A 20,925-nucleotide genomic window follows, 5' to 3' on the forward strand; every position below is an offset into this window, starting at 1 on the left:
CTCCCATGAGTAGTGCACCCAATTTGGTCTCAATCAGTCACTCATCTGAAAGTTAGCATGGGACAGATAGACACAAGCCAAATGCTGGATGGTTCAAACAGAAGAGAGCCTGACTTTATTCAGTGAAAGAGCAGAGGGGGACAGTATAATCTAATGGAATGAGTCCTGGACTGGAAAGCAGGACACCCAGGATCTAGTTGTGGCTCTGTACCAACTCTGGTAGTGACCATGGACAAGTCACTTCCCTTCCCTGGGTCTTACTTTCCTCATCTACAAAATGAGGTTGAAATAGGTGATCTATAAGATCTGTTCCTGCTTTGACAGTCTATGTTCTAGAAGGTCCCTTTTAGCTCTAGCTTCCCATGTTCTGATATTCTGGGTTCTAAAGTCTCTTACACTTCAGATAGTTTTGTTTTAAGGACCCCCTAGGCTCTTCTGTCTTGCCCCTGCTCAGGTGTCATCTCTTGGCAGTGGGAGTGACCATGTCATGGATGCAATCTCCCAGTGTGAGCAGTATGCCAAGGAGCAGGGGGCCCAGGAGTACAGGGCCCTACGGTATCTCTTCTTTTTCAAAGGAGAGCTTTACCAACCTATGTTCTAAGACCCTTTCAGCTCTGATCTTCTGTGTTCTGAGGCCCCTCTCAGCTCTGATATCCGATACCCCAGGGGTACCCCATGGCCATTCCAAGGTCTTTTTCTGCTTTAACTCTATCTGGTTTTATTTTGCTCCCAAAACACGGTAGGCTACAAAATCTAAGAAGCCCATCATGTTGCCTGTGACATTTATGGATGGGACCACCAAGACCCTCTTGGCTGACTCCGCGACCACAGCCCGAGAGCTCTGCAACTCTCTCGCAGACAAGATAACTCTCAGGGACCGTTTCGGGTTTTCTCTCTACATTGCCCTGTTCGATAAGGTTTGTGCTCAGATTCAGACCAGAAGGCCAGGGTGGGGTGGGGTTTGATGCACACAGGGTGTTTATGCTCAAGTCCCAGCACTGCACTCACCAGCTCTATGACCACGGGTGAGTCACTTCTGTGTGAGCCTCAGTTTCCTCCTTTGTAAAATGAGAATTATGCTAAGAAGCTCACACATCCATAGTTCTTAGCAGGCTACAATGCATTATCACAGCCCCCTTGTGAAGTACAGCATACCACTGTACACCACCCCCTTTTATAGTTTTGGGGTTTTTTTGTTTGTTTTTTTTTGTGAGGCAATGGGGGTTAAGCGACTTGCCCAGGGTCACACAGCTACTAAGTGTTAAGTGTCTGAGGCCGGATTTGAACTCAGGTACTCCTGAATCCAGGGCCAATGCTTTAACCACTGTGCCATCTAGCTGCCCTTTAAATTTTATTTATTTATTTATTTTTTTGTGGAGCAATGGTGGTTAAAGTGACTTGCCCATGGTCACACAGCTGGTAAGTGTCAAGTGTCTGAGCCCAGGTTTGAACTCAGGTCCTCCTGAATCCAGGGCCGGTGCTTTATCCACTACACCAGCTAGCTGCCCCCAATACCCCCTTTTATAAAAGAGGAGAAAACCGAGGCCTGGGAAGAGCAGAGAGACTTCCCCAAGGTCACACAGCTAGGATTGCTTTTGTTCAGTCCTCTTGGAACAGAGTTAACATGGGTGGTTAATTAGAACTCATCGCACTTTGGGCTAAATTCATTGGGGGTGCTGGCACCACCTGCCTCAGGGGGATTTGTGAGGTTCCCAGGAAAAACCCTTTGCAAGCTCTCAAGGGAAAAAGAAATGCCATCAGAAATTAGTGGTTTTTGAGGCTGTTAGGGAGTGCAATGAATAGAGCACTGGACCTGGAGTCGGGAAGTTAAGTCAAATCCTACCTTCTGTCACCCTGGGTATGTCTTTTCACTGTGTTCCACCTCAGTTTCTTCATCTGTAAAATGGAAACAATAACAGCACCTCCTTCACAGGGTTATTGTGAGGACCAATTCATAAACATTTCTTAAGTGCCTACTATGTGCCAGGCACTGTGCTAGGCACTGAGGATAGACCCTGTGCTCAAGTTGCTTACTGTCTAACAGTGGAGACAACATGAAGACAGATATATACAAGGCCAGCTATATACAGGGTAAATAGGAAAGAAACAATTAGCGGAGAAAAGGCATTAGAATTAAGAGGGTGTGGTGAAGGTGAGATGAAGATGAGATTTTAGTTGGAACTTCAAGAAGGCCAGAGAGGTCAATAATTGGAGTGGAGGAGAGAGAATGTTCCAGGCATGGGGACCCACCAGAGAGAGAATCATATGATAACATATATAGAGCATTTTACAATGTTATGAATGAAAAACTCTACAGACAAGGGATTCTGGGTAATTAATTATCAATTTATTAATTAGATTAGCTAATAATAAATTGATGATCAGTGGTTTCTCTCAGCAACCAAGCCAAGAACATGGATAGCTTGAAAGCCTTAATTTTTTTTTTTTTTTTTGGAAAGGGAATACCCCTGAAAAGTGAAAATCAACCCTGATTGGTGGATATTTAATGAGGAGGTGTGCTAGGAGTCTTTGGCTCCTCCTGTTGAGAACATGGCTTGATCATGAGAATCGGCCACCTCCAGCCTTTCACATATTATTTTTGGACATTTGCAGCATTTGTACTTCTGAAGTTATAAGAACTGAAAACCGCATTAAGACTTTTGGGACAACCCATATGAGTCAAAGAAGCAAAGGAGAAATCAAAGTCTAGGACAAGCTGAGGACAGAGAGGCCATTTTCAGCTATGGGTGGGAATCAGAGAGGCTACATACATATTGGAGGTGGCACCTGCATCAATCCTGTTATTGTTGTTGTTGCCATCTTTGTTGTTGCTAGCAATCTATGACATATTGAATGTCCTATCCTGTCCGGCCCTCTGTTCCCTTACCACTGACCTCTTGTCTTGCCCCTGTTCAGGTGTCATCTTTGGGCAGTGGGAATGACCATGTCATGGACGCCATCTCCCAGTGTGAGCAGTATGCCAAGGAGCAGGGAGCCCAGGAGCGCAATGCCCCTTGGCGTCTCTTCTTCCGCAAGGAGATCTTTACACCCTGGCACAACCCCCGTGATGACAGTGTGGCCACCAACCTAATTTACCAGCAGGTCGTCCGGGGGGTGAAGTTTGGGGAATACCGGTGTGAGAAGGTAAGCCTGCTAACCTCTTCTTCCAGGTTATTATACCTTGGTGGGGAAAAGGAACAGATGGGAAAGGTTTGCTGAGTGGATCAGCCCAGGGAGGGTAAATCTTACTTCCTCCCCGTGAATAGGGATATCTCCTTTCTTAGATTTCCCCTCATAAGATTAGATCTAGAGTGGTGTCTAATTAACCCAGTCTGGGACTAGTTCTCATCAGTGGTTATTACCCCCTGGCAACTTGACCAGAAAAGCCCAGTCCCCTGACTTTCTGCTACAGATAGATAGATTCTTAGATAGTACAGATAGATACTGACATCCACCCTCCACATAGCTCCAGGGGTCCCTGCCCTCCCAGAAACATAGATACCCAACATCTTCTTTGTACCCATGTCAAACACTCACACTCAAAGCACTTCATAAAACATATGCCAAGAACCAACTGAAGAAAGAATCCTAGGAACTACAAGGGTGGAGTCCTGTAGGGTTCAAATTCCTGCCTGGGCATTCTTCTGCTCCCCCCAGACTTAGAACTTTGGGATCATCCTTTACCCCTCACTTGCACTCACTCCAGCTATCTAATCCATTGTGGAAGCTTGTCATTTCTATCTTCACAACACATCTCCTATCATCCCCTTCTCTCCACTAACATAGCTGCCACACTAGTTCATACCCTCTTGCTCAGATATTTTCAATAGCCTTTTAACTGGTCTTCCTACCTCAAGTCTCTCCTAACTCCAGTCCATTCTCCCACTCAGATGCCAAGATGAATTATCTAAAGTCCAAGTCTGACCGTGTCACTCCCCTTCTCATTGAGCTACAGTGGCTCCCTATTACTTCCATGATCCCTCCCTGGCCCCTCTCTACCTTTCCAATATGACTTCTTCCACACATTCCATGATCCAGCTCTTCCTCCTCTTATCTCTGTGTCTTTTCATGGGCTGTCTACTATTTCTGGCTTACTTTCCCTCCTCATGTCCATCTCTGGCTTCCTTAAAGACTTAACTCAAATCCCAGCTTCTGTAGTAAGCTTTTTCCCATTCTTCCCCAGTGGTTAGTGCATTCCTCTTTGAGATCACCTTCCATTTACTCTGCATATAACTTATATATGTTTTGTTATTTTATATTATGGTCTCCCTCCTCGATGGGATTCCTTCAGGCCAAGGAATATTTTTTCCTTAGCACATAGTAGGCATTTCATAAATGCTTGTTAACTGACGGATCAAAGAATATAAGAACTGAGAGGGGTCTTTGAATACAGAATGTCAGTGCCGAGAAGGGCATTAGAGCTGGAGAGAAACTTAGTCCAATTTTTCCATTTTACAGAAGAGGAAATGGAGGTCCAGGTAAGAGACATGACTTTCCCAAGGTAACACAACAAGTTCATGTACAGGCCAGAATTTTATCTCAAATGTTTATCTAATGAAATAGTAGCTGTTCTCTTCAATTGAGTTGAACAAGTCCTCATCATGCAGCTCTTGTGTGCTTAGTCCTGTGCTGAGGGGAATCTAAGAGATGATGTCATCCTTGTCCTCAGGGAACTTGCAGTCTAATTCAGGAGATAAGAACCACAAAAAATATCATGAGATTTTTATTTTTTACAAGACAATGAAAGTCAGGGCATGGGGCAAAGAATAGGGCTATGAGTTCAAAGACCTGAGTTCTGGTACTTGGTTCTTCCTAATTGTGGGACCCTGGGTAAATCACTGTGCCTGTCTAACTGAATCTGTCACTTCCACTATGAAATCAAAGTAATGACACTGGCATCTCCTACCTTATAGGCTGTTGTGAGAAAAGCATTTTGTGACCCTTAAGTCATGGAACAGATATGAATTGTTTCGGTGAGACCAGAAGGGCCTTTCAGGCTTGCAAAAGAAGACAAAGGCACATTCAGTGACTCTCTGGGATGATACCTCCTCCCTGACCATAGCTGCTATGCAGCAATGAGGATGCTTCATAGTAAACTGTTCTGTAAAAGAACACAGGGACAGGAGTCAGAAAACCTGGGTTCTAGTCTTTGTTTCTGACCAGCTACAATATATGATGCCAGGCATCTCATTCCCTATTCCTGAGCCTCAGTTTTCTTATCTTTGAGATGGGTGCAGTAGTCCTTATATTACCTACCTCATACTGAGGAGCAGATGAGATCATGCATGGGAGAGTGTTCTCTAAACTATGAATTAGTACAATATAAATGTAAGTTATTGTGAGCCAGGCCTATATTAGGTCAATTCAGAGCAGATTCAAGGTTTAAAACACAATAAAGAGAAAGAAAGGGGGAAGCTAAAGAAGAGGGGTAAGGATGGAAGGGAAAAGAGGGAAAAGTTCAACCACAAATGCCACCATTAAGCCCAGCATCTCCCCCACAACAGCCTTCTAGCTCCCCATTTGCTGTATGCTAAAAATCCAAACAAACCTGGTAAAGATCTTATTATATAAGAACCCAGGGGACCCGGTATGAGTTGGAAGAGACAGGAGAGTCTTATGAGAGGAGGAGGCATCTGAGCTAAACTTGACTTCAATCTCTCTCCTCTCTGTGTCTGCCCCTACCAGGAAGATGACCTGGCAGAACTGGCTTCCCAGCAGTACTTTGTTGACTACGGGTCAGAGATGATCCTGGAACGGCTCCTGAATCTTGTCCCCACCTACATCCCAGACAGGGAGATCACGCCACTGAAGACCCTGGAGAAGTGGGCCCAACTTGCCATTGCTGCTCATAAAAAGGTAGGTAGAGGGCAGCTAGGTGGCACAGTGGATAAAGCACCAGCTCTGGATTCTGGAGGACCTGAGTTTAAATCTGGCCTCAGACACTTGACACTTACTAGCTGTGTGACCCTGGGCAAGTCACTTAACCCTCACTGCCCTGAAAAAAAAAGGTAGGTAGATCGTTCTTGGGAAGCCAGGGGAATAGAGAAGATTCTTAGAGGCAAGGGGCTGTGGAGGAACACTTGGTTGGGGTGTTATGAGACCTAGATTCAGGTTCTGGTTCTGCTACAGATTTGCAGAATTACCTAGGGAGATGTGATTCATTTGGGAGGGCAGGAGCAAAGATTGAGGGATATCTGCAAGATGGGTAAAGGCCCCAAGATAGTGAGAGGTGGGACAGAGCTAAAAGGTGTCATTGGGGATTAAAGGACACCTGGTTGTGGCAGCTATGGAAGAAATATCATATAGAAATATCAGCAGTCAGGGAACGTGGCTTCTAGTCTTGGCTTTGTTCTTAACTAGCATGACCTTGGGCAAATTACTCAATCTTTTAGGTCCTTGGGTTTACTAAACAGAAGCAGAGAGGTGATGATTCTTGTTCTATTTCTTCATGGAAATGTTTTGAAAGTCAAACGTGATCATATGTAGGAAACTACTTGGTTTAATTTTTTTTAATATTTAAAATTTTATTTTATTTTTAGCTCCAGATTGTTTTCCTCCTCTCACCCCCTCCCCAGCCAGTTAAGGAGGTCACACATATGAAATCATGAAAAACAAATGTCTACATTAGCAATTTTTTTAAAAAACAAGGAAGAGGGGCAGCTAGGTGGCGCAGTGGATGAAGCATTGGCTCTGGATTCAGGAAGACCTGAGTTCAAATCCAGCCTCAGACACTTGACACTTACTAGCTGTATGACCCTGGGCAAGTCACTTAACCCCCATTGCCCTGCCCCCCCCCAAAAAAAATAAGAAAAAAAAATACTTCAATCTGTACTCTCTCTGGAGGTAGATAGAATTTTTCATCATGAGTCCTTTGGAATTGTGGTTGGCCATTGTGTTGATCAGAGTTACTAAGATTTCTCAGTTGATTTAAAAATTACTATTACTGAATAAATCATTTTCCTGGTTCTGCTCACTTCACTTTGCATCAGTTCATATAAGTCTTCCCAAGTTTTTCTGAAAACACCTCCTTCATCATTTATTATAGCACAATAATATTCCATCATATTCAAATATTGACACTTGATCAGCCATTTCCCAATTGATGTGCATCCTCTCAATTTCTAGTTCTTTGCTGGCAATCATAAAAAGAGCTGCTATAAATATTTTGTATACATGGGTCCCTTTCCTTTTTCTTTGAGGTATTTTGGGTATAGACCTAGTAGTGGTATTGCTGGCTCAAAGAGTATGTATAATTTAATAGCTTTGGGGGCAAAGTTCCAAATTGTTCTATAGAATGATGAGTTCACAGCTCTACCAACAATGCATTAGTGTACCCATTTCCCCACATCTTCTTTATTATTTGTCATTGTCCTTTTCAATAATATTAGCCAATCTGATAGGTGTGAGGTAGTACCTCAGAATTATTTTAATTTGCCTTTCTGTAATTATTAGTGATTTAGTTAATTTTTATATAACTATTGATAGCTTTGATTTCTTCCTCTGAAAATTGCTTGTTAATATACTTTGACCATTTATCAATTAGAGAATGGCTCTTATTCTTATTTGACTCAGTTCCCTACATATCTAAGAAATTTGGATTTTGTCAGAGAAACTTGCTGCACAGATTTTTCCCCCAGTTTCACACTTTCCCCCCTAATTTTAGCTACATTGGTTTTGTTTGTATAAAAACTTTAAATTTTATGTAATCAAAATTATCCATTTTACCTCCTGTGAACCTCTTTAATTTCTTGTTTGGTCAAAAGCACTTCTCCTATCCATAGATCTAACAGGTAGCTTCTTCCATGTTCCACTAATTTGCTTATGATATCACCCTTTATGCCTAAATTATGTACCCATTTTGACCTTATCCTGATGTCCCATATAAGATGTTGGCTTATGCCCAGTTTCCACCAGACTACTTTTCACTTTTCTCAACAGTTTTTGTCAAATCATGAGTTCTTGTCCTAAAAGTTTGAGTCTTTGGCGGCTTTATCAAACACTAAGTTGCTGTGTTCATTTGCTTCTGTATATTGTGTACTTAATCTGTTCCATTGATTGATCGCTACTTCTTATTCAGTACCAAATTGTTTTGATGATTACAGTTTAAGATCTGGTAGTATGAATCTCCCTTCCTTCTCATTTTTTTCATTGATTCCATTGATATTAACCTTCTGTTCCCTCAGATGCATTTTGTTAATATTTTTTTCTAGCTCTGTAAAGTAATTCTTTGGTAGTTTGATTGACTGAACAAGTAAATTAATTTAGATATTATTGTCATTTTTATTATATTGACTTGGTGTACATGTGAGCAATTAATATTCTTCCAGTTATTTAAAGCTATCTTTATTTGTGTGAAAGGTGTTTTATAATTGTGTCGGTATAGTTCCTGTATGTGTCTTGGCAGGTAGATTCCCAAATATTTTATACCGTCTGTAGTTATTTTAAATGTAATTTTTCTTTTTATCTCTTCTTGCCGGGTTTTGTTGGTAATACATAGGAATGCTGATGATTGTGCAAGTTTATTTTATATCCTGAAACTTTGCTAAAACAGTTAATTGTTTAGACTAGTTTTTTAGTTGACTCTAGGGTTCTCTAAGTAACCATCATGTCATCTACAAAAAGTTATAGTTTTGTTTTCTCATTGCTTATTCTAATTCCTTAGATTTCTTTTTCTTATCTTATTACTATAGCTGGCATTTCTTTTTAAAATTTTTTTTATTTATTTCATTAAATATTTCACAATTACATGTAAACAATTTTAATGTTCATTTAAAAAAATTAGTTCCAAATTCTCTCTCTCCTACAATTTGAGAAGGCAAGCAATATAGAGATTTTACAAATGAAGTTATACAAAACACATTTTTGTTTGTTATCTTGCAAAAATGTACAAAAAGCAAGAAAAATAAAGAATATGGAAAAAGTGCTTCAATCTGTAATCAGAGTTCATCAATTCTTGCTCTAGATGTGGATAGTATTTTTCATCATAAGTCCTTTGGAATTGTCTTGGATCATTTTCTTGATCAGAGTAAGACCTAGCTTGTTTTTTGTATGATATTAAAGAATAATGATGATAATGGACCTCCTTGCTTCACCCCTTATCTTATTAGGAAGATTTTAGATATTACTTATTTTCTAATGCCCTATTTATTCCTGTGCTTTCTAATATTTTAAATAGGAGTGGGTGTTAAATTTTGTCAAAATCTTTTTCTGTATTTTTGGAAATAATCATATGGTTTTTGTTTTGTTATTGATATAATCAATTATACTTATACTTTTCTTAATATTTCATCAGTCCTGCATTCCTGGTATAAATCCATCCTGGTTATCATGTACAATCTTTGTACTATATTGTTGTAATCTCCTTGTTAGTTTTTTTTTAATAGTTTTCTTTCTCTGCTTTGGCTCTACCTTGTTTAGTTATCAAAACCATATTTATGTCATAGAAGGAATTTGGTAGGATTCCTTCTTTACTTATTTTCTCAAATGGTTTATGTAGTTTTAGAATTAATTGTTCTTTAACTGTTTTGTAGTATTCACTTGTAAATCCATCTGATCCTAAAGGTTTTTCTTAGGGAGCTCATTTGTTGCTTGTTTAATTTCTTTTTCTAAGATAGGGTTACTTAAGTATTCTATTTCTTGTTCTATTAACCTGGGTAATTTCTATTTTTGTATATTTTCATCCATTTTACTTAGTCAGTTTTATTGGCATACAGTGGGGCAAAATAGTTCCTAATAATTACTTTTCTTTCCTTTTCATTGGTTGTGAATTTTCCCCTTTTATTTTTGATAGTGGTAATTTGATTTTCTTTTTAAATCAAATTAGCAATAATTTATCAATTTTTTGAAAAACCAGCTCCTAGGGGCAGCTAGGTGGCGCAGTGGATAGAGCACCGGCCCTGGATTCAGGAGTACCTGAGTTCAAATCTGGCCTCAGACACTTAACACTTACTAGCTGTGTGACCCTGGGCAAGTCACTTAACCCCAATTGCCTCACTAAAAAAAAAAAAAAAAGAAAAACCAGCTCCTAGTTTTATTTATGAGTTCAATGTTTGTTTTTCTCCTCTCAATTTCATTAATCTCTCCTTTGACTTTAAGAATTCTTTCTTGGTGTTTGATTGGGAGTTTTAAATTTGTTATTCCTCCAGTTTATTTTTTTAGTTGCATGCTTAATCTGTTGATTTTTTTCTCTCCTTTAAAGATGTGTTTAAAGATAAATTTTTCCATAAATACTGCTTTGGCTACATTCTACAAATTTTGGTATGTTGTTTCATTGTTGTTAATGCCTTTAATGAAATTATTGACTGTGTTTGTGATTTGTTCTTTAGCCCAATAATTTTTTAAGATTGGGTTATTTTGTTTCTAATTAATTTTAAATGTGCTTCAAATGCCCTTTATTGAAAATAATTTTAATTGCTTTATGGTCAGAAAAAGATGCATTTAAATATTTCTGCTTTTCTGAATTTGTGAGGTTTTTATGATGTAAGGTCTTAACATGATCAATTTTTATGAATGTGCCATGCACAGCTTAGAATAGGTATATTCTTGGGGCGTAGTGGATAGAGCACCGGCCCTAGAGTCAGGAGTACCTGAGTTCAAATCCGGCCTCAGACACTTAACACTTACTAGCTGTGTGACCCTGGGCAAGTCACTTAACCCCAATTGCCTCACTTAAAAAAAAAAAAACAATAGGTATATTCTTTACTATTTTCATTCAACATTCTCCAAAGGTCTATCATGTCTAACTTTTCTAAAAGTTTAACTTTAAAAAAAGTTTAATCTCTTTAACTTCTTTTCTTTATTATGTGGTTAGATTTATCTAGATTCCAGAAGGATAAATTGAGGTTGCCCCCATAGTATGGTTTTACTATTTTCTCCTCTAACTCATTTAATTTTTCCTTTAAGACTTGCATGCTATGCCATTTTGGCACACATATGTTTAGTACTTATAATACTTCATTGTCTATGGTACCTTTTACCAAAATGTAGTTTCTCTGATTATCACTTTTAATTGGGTCTAATTTTCCTTTTGCTTTGTCTGAGACCATGATTATTTCTTCTGCCTTTTCTTACTTCATCTGAAGCATAATAGATTCTGCTCCAACCCCTTATTTTAATTCTGTGTCTCTTTTTAAGTGCGTTTTTTGTAAATAACATATTGTTGGATTCTAGTTTCTAATCTAATTCTGCTATCTTCTTCTATTTTATGGGTAAGTTCATCTCATTCACATTTTAGTTATCATTTCTGTGTACTTCCCTCTATCCTATTCTCTTATCTTTCTTTCTTTTACCCTGTCCTCTCCTCAAGAGTTTTGTTTTTAGTTCTGATCATCACTTCCCGTAATCTACCTTTCTTCTTATTCTTTTTCATCTTTCTCTTAACCCCTTTCCCTCCTACTTCCCTTTCAGGTAAGATAAATTTCTATATTCACCTGTGTGTGTGAGTGTGTGTGTGTGTGTGTGTGTGTGTGTGTGTGTGTGTATTCTTCCCTCCTTGAATCAGTTCAGATAATGAAATGTTTAAACATTTGACATCTCCTATTCTCCCCTCCATTGTATAAATTCTTCCTTCTATGCTGTATTTATGTGAGATATTTTTTCCAACATTCTTCCTTTTCTTTACCCTTTTTCCTACTACTTCCATCTTTCTCACCCTTTTATTCTTCTTTTGAGATCATTCTAACATAACAGAATCACATCCATGTCATTTTGTCAAAGTAGACTCCCTGTAACAACCCTAGTAATGACAAAGTTCTGAGGAATATAATATAGGAATATAAACAGTTTAACCTTGTTTAGTTCCTTGTGATTTCTGACTTGTGTTTACCTTTTTATGCTGCTCTTGTATTTGAATGTCACATTTTCTATTTAGCTCTGTTCTTTTCATTAGAAATGCTTGAAAGTCCTCTATTTCATTAAATATCAATTTTTCCTGTAGGATTATATTCACTTTTGCTGGGTAGATTATTCTTATTTGTAATCCTAGCTCCTTTGCCTTCCAGAATATCATATTCCAAGCCCACTTTTCTTTCATGTGGTAGCTGCTAAATCTTGTTTGATCATAACTGTAGCTCCATGATATTTTAATAATTTCTTTCTGGCTGCTTGGAACATCTTCTCTTTGACCTGGGAATTCAGGCTTTGGGCTATAATATTCATGGGAATTTTCATTTTGGGATTTCACTCAGGAGGTGATTGGTAAATTCTTTCAGTTTCTACTTTGCCCTCTGACCCTAAGATATCTGGGTAGTTTTCCCTTATAAATTTTGGAAATGTGATGTATAAGCACCTTTTTTACTTATACTTTCAGGTAGTACAGTGATTCTTAAATGATTTCCCCTTGATCTATCTTCCAGGACATATTTTCTTCTGTTTTTTTTTTCATTCTTTTGACTTTGTTTTATTGTTCCTTGATATCTCATGGAGTCATTAGTTCCCACGTGACCAATTCTAATATTTAAGAGATTATTTTCTTCAGTGAGCTTTTATACTTTTTCAATTTGATCTATTCTGATTTTAAAGAGTTATTTTATTTCAATATTTTTGCATCTCTTTTATCAAGTTGTTAATTCTCTTTTCTTTTTTAAAAATTTTATTCATTCATTTATTTTTAGTAGAATTTTATTTTCCAAAATATATGTAAAAACAAAATTTTAATATCAATTTTTAAAAAACTTTGTGTTCCAACTTCTCTTCCCTGCTCCATTTGCACCCCCCACCCACAACATCTCTTTTATCAAGTTGTTAATTCTCTTTTCAAAATTTTCTTGCATAGCTCTTATTACTTTTCCCAATTTACGCTTTACTATTCTTATTTGTTTTTAAAAGGGTTTTTTTGCTGTTTAGAAAATTTCTTTCTTAAAAAATCATCTAAGGACTTTTGGGGCTTATTGGACTTATGTCCAAACTGTATTTTTCTTTAAGGCTTTCCTTCTAAATATTTTCAAGGCATTTTCTCCTTCTGCGTTTGTGTCCTGATCTTCCTTGTTACCATAGTAGCTGTTTATGGTCAGGTTCTTTTGTTTTTGTTTGCTCATTTTTCCAGCCTGCTTCTTGACTTTGGACACTATGCTGTGTTGAGCTCTGCTCACCTCTGTCATTTACTTTATCTTCTACTGATTTCACAGCTCATGATGGGGGCCTATAAGTTTTCAGTGCTTCCAAAGTGATATGATCTGGGGAGAAGTCTGCTTATTATTCTCTTGGTTTGCACTCTGCAAATTCCTGACCTAGTTTATATCATCTGTGGTTGAGTTTCAATAGATTGCTACTGAGCTGGCTGGGAGGATCTACAGGGTTCAGAATGACTGAACTGCTGGCTCTCCCTTGTTTTTGATCTTCTGTCCCGGTTTATTCCATTGCAGACCTACTTATGAAAGTAAAGATAAGAAATGAGTCCCTATTCTGTCCCTAAGCTCAGTCACACATCAAAATTTTTGGAATTTGTTTCCTGCTCCTTATACATATAGTACCCCCTGCTCCCTTGTGACCATGACTTCTCCTGTCTGTCCTAGAACTGGGTGATGGGTGACAGAGATACCAGTTGGCAACTGATCCTGTGTCCACTGCTAGTATAAAGGTCCCCTGGGATCTCCTTCTGCCCAGGTATTCTGTCTCTTTACCATCCCTAGGTACTTGGCTTCTTCCCACCACTAGAGGGGCTTATACATCCCACTACCACTTCTGCCTTTTGTAACATCACTGCTATTCCGTCATGGCAACCTCTATTCAAGTGCTGAGAAACCTATGTGTCTTCTTTTTTTTTTTTTTTGCGGGGCAGTGGGGGTTAAGTGACTTGCCCAAGGTCACACAGCTAGTAAGTGTCAAGTGTCTGAGGCTGGATTTGAACTCAGGTACTCCTGAATCCAGGGCCGGTGCTTTATCCACTGCGCCACCTAGCCGCCCCCAACCTATGTGTCTTCTTAAGTGTTCCTGTGCTAGAAAAATGACTCATGGTGGCTTCCTTGATCAGAATTTGGTTTGTTGCATTATCTAGGTTGTTGTAGAGGGGGCATATTTGGAGAGCCAGACAAAAATACTGCATCTCATTCCACCATCTTGAATACCCCAGAAACCACCACTTGGAAATGTAAAACAAAAAGATAGCAAAGATTTAAGGTTGAGTGAACTTCAGAGAATGAAAATGAGACATATTGCTGAAAGGGCTCTGGAAAGTAAGAAAGGCTAAGGAAATATAAGGTGTTGCATAACTTGTTATTGAGTGTTATTGATGTTGGTAATAGTGTTGGTGATATTTATGGTGATGGTTCTGAATGGTGCTTACAGTGATCATGGTTGGGCAATGGTGTTAAGGATGCTGAAGATACTGCTGCTGCTTTTGGTTATGATGAGAATAAATGTCAGTATAATCATGTACTTCATGACACTATTTAGGTTGTTGTTTTTTGAAAAGATACTGGGATGGTTTGCCATTTCCTTCTCCAGCTCGTTTTTTTGTTTGTTTGTTTTGTTTTGTTTTAGTTTTTTAGTGAGGCAATTGGGGTTAAGTGACTTGCCCAGGGTCACACAGCTAGTAAGTGTTACGTGTCTGAGGCCGGATTTGAACTCAGGTCCTCCTGAATCCAGGGCCGGTGCTTTATCCACTGTGCCATCTAGCTGCCCCCAAATATTGAATTTTAAACTTTTTCATCAAATAAGAACCAATAAATGTTAGATGAGGCCCCCAGTATGGTATATGTGTATGTGTCTTATGATCTTTCTTCTCTACCACAGGGGATTTATGCCCATAGGAGAACAGATCCTCAGAAAGTCAAAGAAGATGTAGTGAACTTTGCACGTTTCAAGTGGCCTTTGCTCTTCTCTAGATTCTATGAAGCCTTTAAGTTCTCAGGTAACATTTCTAGGCTCCTTTCTCCCCATCCCTGGGTCTAGAGACAGAATATTGGGGATGAAAGAAGCTCTCTTTGTCTGATGTTCTTTCTCCAGTCAGTTAACCAAGCAACAATTATATATTAAGTGCTTATTGTATGCCAGACATTGTGCTAAGTGTTGGTGATGCAAAGAATGGGGTGACAACACATTTAAGTACAAACAAATATACATGAATACATACAAAACTAATACAAGGTGGTTATAGGAAGGCAATAGCTGCTAGAGAGATCAGGAAAGTATTAATCTACAAGCATCACTGTTCTTGAGCCAGGTCTAGAAGAAAACCAGGAATTGCTAGAGACAGAAGTGGAGACGATGCATTCCATGCATGACATATAAGCAATACAAAGGCATGGAGGTAGGAGATGAAGTTGGAGTATTATGGATGGAACAGTGTCTAGTCCAGAATGGCTGGATCCCAGAGTGCGAGGCAAAGAATAATGTGTAAGAAGACTAGAAAGGTGCAGCCCCCCCCCCAAGGGGCCAAGTTTTGAAGAACTTTAAATTACTCCTATAGGCAATAGGGAACCATTGAGTTTATTGAGTAGCAAAGGTATCGTGATTAAGCTTATGCTTTTGGAAAATACTTTGGTATCTATTTGAAGGATGGATTGGAGACCCACCAACTGGAGACAGGTATGAAAATTAGGAGAGTTAATGAGGGCCTGAACTTGGATAGCATCTATAGGGAGTAGAGAAGAAGAGATGTTGTAGAGAGATGTTATAAATATAGATGTTGTAGATACAAGAGATGCTGTAGATATAGAAAGCACAATGTTTGACAACTGATGGGATATGTGGGTTAGGTGAGGGTGAGGATGACACTGAGGTTGCACACCTGGCTAACTGGGAACATGCATGGCAGGGCCCTCAACAGCAATAACAAAGTTCGAAAGGGAGAGTTTGGGGGATAAGATAAAGAGTTCTGTTTTAGATATGTTGAATTCGAGATGTCAATGTGACACCAGATGGAAATGTCCAGTAGGCAGTTTATGATGCAGGATTCATGGTGCTCAGCAGAGACATTTGGGCTGGACCTTGAGATCCATGAGTCATCTTTGTAGAGATAATAATTGAACGGATCAGGGAGGATGATGATGTATAGAGAAGACAGAAAAGAAGTCAGACCATATGACCTAGATGATCAAAGGGAGATCAAGGATTGGTCAGAAAGGTAGGAGAAGCAAGAGAGAGCAGTGTCCTGAAAACCCAGAGAAGAAATCTTTTCCTGCAGGGAGAAAGTGGTCAACAGTATCAAATGTAGCAGAGGGATGGAGGAGGATGAGAACTGAGAAGAGGCCCTTAGATTTGGCAGATTCAGTTGATGATAATAAGGTTGGAAGCCAGACTGTAGAGTATTCAAAGAGTGAGAGGAGATGGGATCAAGGCACTCAGTGCAAACAGCTTTTTCTCAAGGAGTTTGTCAAGAAGTAGAGGGAAGATTTAGGACAGTATCTGCCAGGGATGGTTGGATCAAGTGCCTTTATATGCCTATAGCTGCACCCTCTGCAGGGAGTCCTGTAAAACTGTAAATTTTTGGAGAGCAAGGATTGTACTTTTTTCTTCCTTGTTCTGGCATATAGTATGCATCAGGGGCTATACCACTGACCAAAAATATTTAGGGACACTGAATGCGCCTGGGATCCCTTTGAGTGAAAGAAGGTGGATTGGGATGAACTAGCAAGCCTTCATAGAGAAGGTGCATTTATGTTAATGAGAGCTGTCACGGGAAGAAGGATCTGACACTGGCACTGCCTGTCCCCAGAGAGCCAAACTAGGAGCAGTGAATGGAAGTTGAATCCATCGGAAACAGAATGGCTCCTGGCCAAGGCAATCAATCAGTACACATTTATTAAGCACCTACTATGTGCCAGGCACTGCACTTAGCACTGAGGATACAAAAGGAAACAAAAGATAGTCCCTGTCCTCAAGGAGATTACAGTCCAATGAGGGAGACAATAGCAAGCAAATATATGCGAAGTAAGATATATCCAGGATAATTAGGAAATAATTAACAGAGAAAGGGCCATGGAATTAAGAAGGTATGAGGAACGCTTCCTGTAGAAGGTGGGATTTTAGTTGGGACTTACAGGAAGCCAAGTAATCAGAGCAAAGGAGGGAGCACATTCCAGGAATGGGCGGGGGGGCGAGGGGAGACTGCCAGAGAGAACTCCCAGAGCCAAGAGATGGAGTGTCTTGTTCATGGAACAGGCTGGAGGCCGGTGTCACTAGATCAAAGAGTATGTGGTAGAGAGTAAGGTGTAAGAAGACTAGAAGGGCAGGTGGGGGCTAGATTAGGAAGGGCTTTGAACACCAAAAAGAACATTTTGTATTTGATCCTAGAGGTAATAGGGAGCCACTGGAGTTTATTGAATGGAGGAGGGGAGTGACAGGGTCAGACCTGTGCTTTAGGAAAATCACTTTGGTGACTTAATGGAGGATGGATGGGAGTGGGGAGAGACTCGAGGCAGGCAGACCCATCAGCAGGCTATTGCAGTTGTCCAGGTGTGAGGGCATGATGGCTGGTACCAGGGTAGTTGCAGCATCTGAGGAGAGAAAGGAATGTCTTCCAGAGACATTGCAAAGGGGCCGTCAATAGGCCTTGGCAACAGAATGCCCAAAATGACAGATGGAAAGGGAAGCCCAGGCATCGGGGTCAGGGGTTAGAGGACCATCAAAGAGTATAGCCACATCTTGATTTCCACAGCCCTCAAGGACTTCCACCAATAACAACATTTATTAAGAGCTTACTGTATTCTAGGCACTGAGGATACAAAGAAAGGTTAAAATACTGTCCCTTCCCTCAGAGACCTTACATTCTTTTTTTTTTCTCTTCTTTTCTGTGGGGCAATTATGATTAAGTAACTTGCCCAGGGTCACACAGCTAGTAAGTGTCAAGTGTCTAAGGCCGGATTTGAACTCAGGTCCTCCTGAATCTAGGGCCGGTGTTCTATCCACTGCCCACCTAGCTGCCTCAAGACCTTACATTCTAATGAGGGAGACAACATGGGGAAAAAAGCTGTACATACAAGATCTATATAAGTGGAGAGTACTCTCCAAAGGAAGGGACCAGCTGAAGGTTTGCAACTTTAAACACCCAAACCTTCTTTTATTTCAGTCGTTTTGAAAGGACATTTTTTTAAAACATGGATTAGATCTTTCTTTATACTGTGGCATGATGGAAAGAAAGTTGGCTTTTGAGTTACAGCACCGACTCTGCTACATACTTCCTATATGACCTTGGTTCACAAAGTTACCTGTAAATGGCTATCATCATCCTCCTTACCAAATACTGCCTAAGGTTATTATGAGGAAAGCTCTGTGTAAACCTTATTGCACACAGAAATTTGAGTTGTTATTGTCTTTTATGTTAGCCATAAAGATAGAGAGGCCTTCCACCCTAGTGGACAGAGCCAGCCTCAGTCAGGAAGACCTGGGTTCAAGACTCACCTCTGGCACACATGGGCTATGAGATCATTAGCAAATTCCTTGATTTCTCAAGGCCCCAGGGAGCTCTTTAAAGCTCTGAGTTGGCACAGCTAGGTGGCACAGTGGATAGAGCAATGGCTCTGGAGTCAGGAGGGCCTGAGTACAAATCCAACCTCAGACACTTTCTAGCTATGTGACCCTGGGTAAGTCACTTAACCCTGATTGCAGCCCCCCCCCCAAGGGGAAAAATGATCTAGTTCAATGTGCTAGAAGACCTCAAGTGACAGGGAACTCATTACCTTCTGAGGCGAGTTGTTTCACATTTGGGCAGCAGTGATGGTCACATTTTCGCATCTATTAAATTAAGATTGGCCTCATAGAATCTAGTTGGAAGGGACTTCAGAGGTCACCTAGTCTAAACCATACCTGAATAGGAATCCCTTTTACAACATACCTGACAAATGGCCATGTGGCCTTTGCTTGAATACCTCTAGTGATAGGGAACTCAGTATCTCCCTGGACAGTCTATTCCACTGCTGAATAGCTCTGAATCTTAGGAATGCACTCCCTCTCCACCCTTGCCTCTTGGAAGCCCTGGCTTCCCTTGAGACTCAAATGCCACCTTCTGCAGGAGAGTCTTTCCAACCTCCCCCCCACTACCACACACACTTATTAGTGCTTTCCGTTACCCTCCCTCTACTCTGAATATATCTTATATACGCCTATTATAAACATGCTGTCTCCCCATTTCAATGTAAGGTCCTTGAGGGCAGGAATTGTTGTTACTTTTTATTTATATCCCAGTGCTTGGAGCAGTCAGTGCCTGGCACATAGTAGGCGCTTAATAACCGTCCATTGATTGATCAGTTGAATGATTAGGAATTTCTTCCTGAAAATCTACCTCTCTATAACTTCTCCCCATTGCTCCTAGTTCTGCCCTCCAGGGCCAAGCAGAATAAGGCTGAACCCTCTCCTACCTGGCAGACCTTCAAATATTTGAAAACATGAATCACATCTACCCAAAGTCTTCTCTTCTCCAGGCTAAGCATCCCTAGCTCCTTCAGCCGGTTTTTCTTTTATTAGTATCACCACCAACATCATTATTACTTACAGTATATACTGTGTCTGACCCAGGGCCCAGCTTGCCCAAGAACGATGTCATTGTCGCTGTCAACTGGACTGGAGTCTACTTTGTGGATGAGCAGGAGCAAGTCCTGCTAGAGCTCTCCTACCCTGAAATCACAGCCGTGTCCAGCAGCAGGTGAGGACACAGGGATGGGAGCAGGGGCGCACAAGCAGAAAGAAGTGGGCTGATTGGCAGGCCAGCCAGGAGCCAGACTGGGGAGGGGGGGAAGGGGGGGAGAAGGGAGGTGGGGGGAGAGAAAGTTAGTTAGTTAGTTAGCTAGTTAGAGCTTTTGTAACCCTACAGGCAGACTCTCAGATCTGGGAGGGCCTTCAGAGAACTCCTTAGTGCTTCTCTCTGGTGACTGGGAGCTCACCACTTTACAAGACAACTGATTCAATTTTGGGACAGCTTGAATTGCCAATGAGTTTTTTCCTTACACTGAGCCCAAAGCTCCTTTTCTCTAATTTCTCTTGTTTGGGTCCAGTTCTGAACTGTGGGTTTGTCCCGCTTTAAGAAAATCTGATTTAGGAAAAATTAACTCAGGCAAGATAGTTTATACTATAAATGGCTCCATCTGATCACAGCAGCAGAATCAGCCCAGTCATTGGAGTCAGACTCCTGGGTTCTAGTACCAGGCCTGCTTCTGACAACCTGTGTGACATTGGCCTGGTCCCTCGCCCTCTCGGAGCCTCAGAGAATCATACAATCCCAGAGTCGGGGAGAACCCAAGGGACATCTGGCTTCTTCTCTACAACATCCCTAATTAGGGGTCATCTGGCCCTCATTTGAAGGTTTTTGGTGACAGACTACTGCCTCCTGGGCTTCTACCTCCTATAAAAGAAGGAGACTGAACCCAATGACATCCAATGCCCTTTCTGATTCTAAATTTATGGCCCGTATGTGATTCTCCTCAGCCAACACCTAAAATGAACACATGAAGGCCTTGAAGTGTAGTGACCCCCCTTTAGCAGTGATGGACTTTGGGCCTAGAGGTTCAGTGGGAGGCTCAGGAACTGCCCCTGCTCTCTCTTGCAGTGGGGGGAAGCTGCAGGCACAGAGCTTCACACTGGCCACCATCAAGGGGGATGAGTATACATTCACCTCCAGTAATGCTGAGGACATCCGAGACCTGGTGGTCACCTTCCTGGAGGGGCTGCGCAAGAGGTCCAAATTTGTGGTCGCCCTCCAAGACAACCCCAACCCTGGTGAGTGAACCCCATTCCCCTTTCCCCTGCACAAAGGGGCCAGGACCAAGAGGGGATTGATTTCCCAGGGGGTCTGGATGCCATGATGCACCCTTCCCTCCTGGACCATTTGCCCTACAGCTCTCCAAAAATGCCCCCTACCCCTCATAATAAGAATAACTAGAATGATGACATCTTACATTTCACAGAACCTGAATCATTTGATCATCCTGTAAGGCAGGTAGTACAAGGATTATTATCCCATTTTACAGATATAGAAATAGAGACTCAGAGAAA

At 40.8% G+C, this 20,925-nt stretch overlaps 1 protein-coding gene across 1 annotated transcript in view; it reads left to right on the forward strand.

The window, feature by feature from the left end:
• MYO7A (myosin VIIA) overlaps nt 1–20,925 on the forward strand; it is a 185,590-nt gene that overhangs the window by 125,756 nt on the left and 38,909 nt on the right. The window contains 6 exon segments of the mRNA XM_043994596.1: nt 744–917; nt 2,917–3,144; nt 5,686–5,856; nt 14,731–14,848; nt 19,453–19,579; nt 20,480–20,649. Coding sequence (XP_043850531.1) covers nt 744–917; nt 2,917–3,144; nt 5,686–5,856; nt 14,731–14,848; nt 19,453–19,579; nt 20,480–20,649 — 988 coding nt within the window.

This window comes from Dromiciops gliroides, chromosome 3 (genome assembly GCF_019393635.1).
Source record: "Dromiciops gliroides isolate mDroGli1 chromosome 3, mDroGli1.pri, whole genome shotgun sequence".
NCBI classification, from domain to species: Eukaryota; Metazoa; Chordata; class Mammalia; order Microbiotheria; family Microbiotheriidae; genus Dromiciops; species Dromiciops gliroides.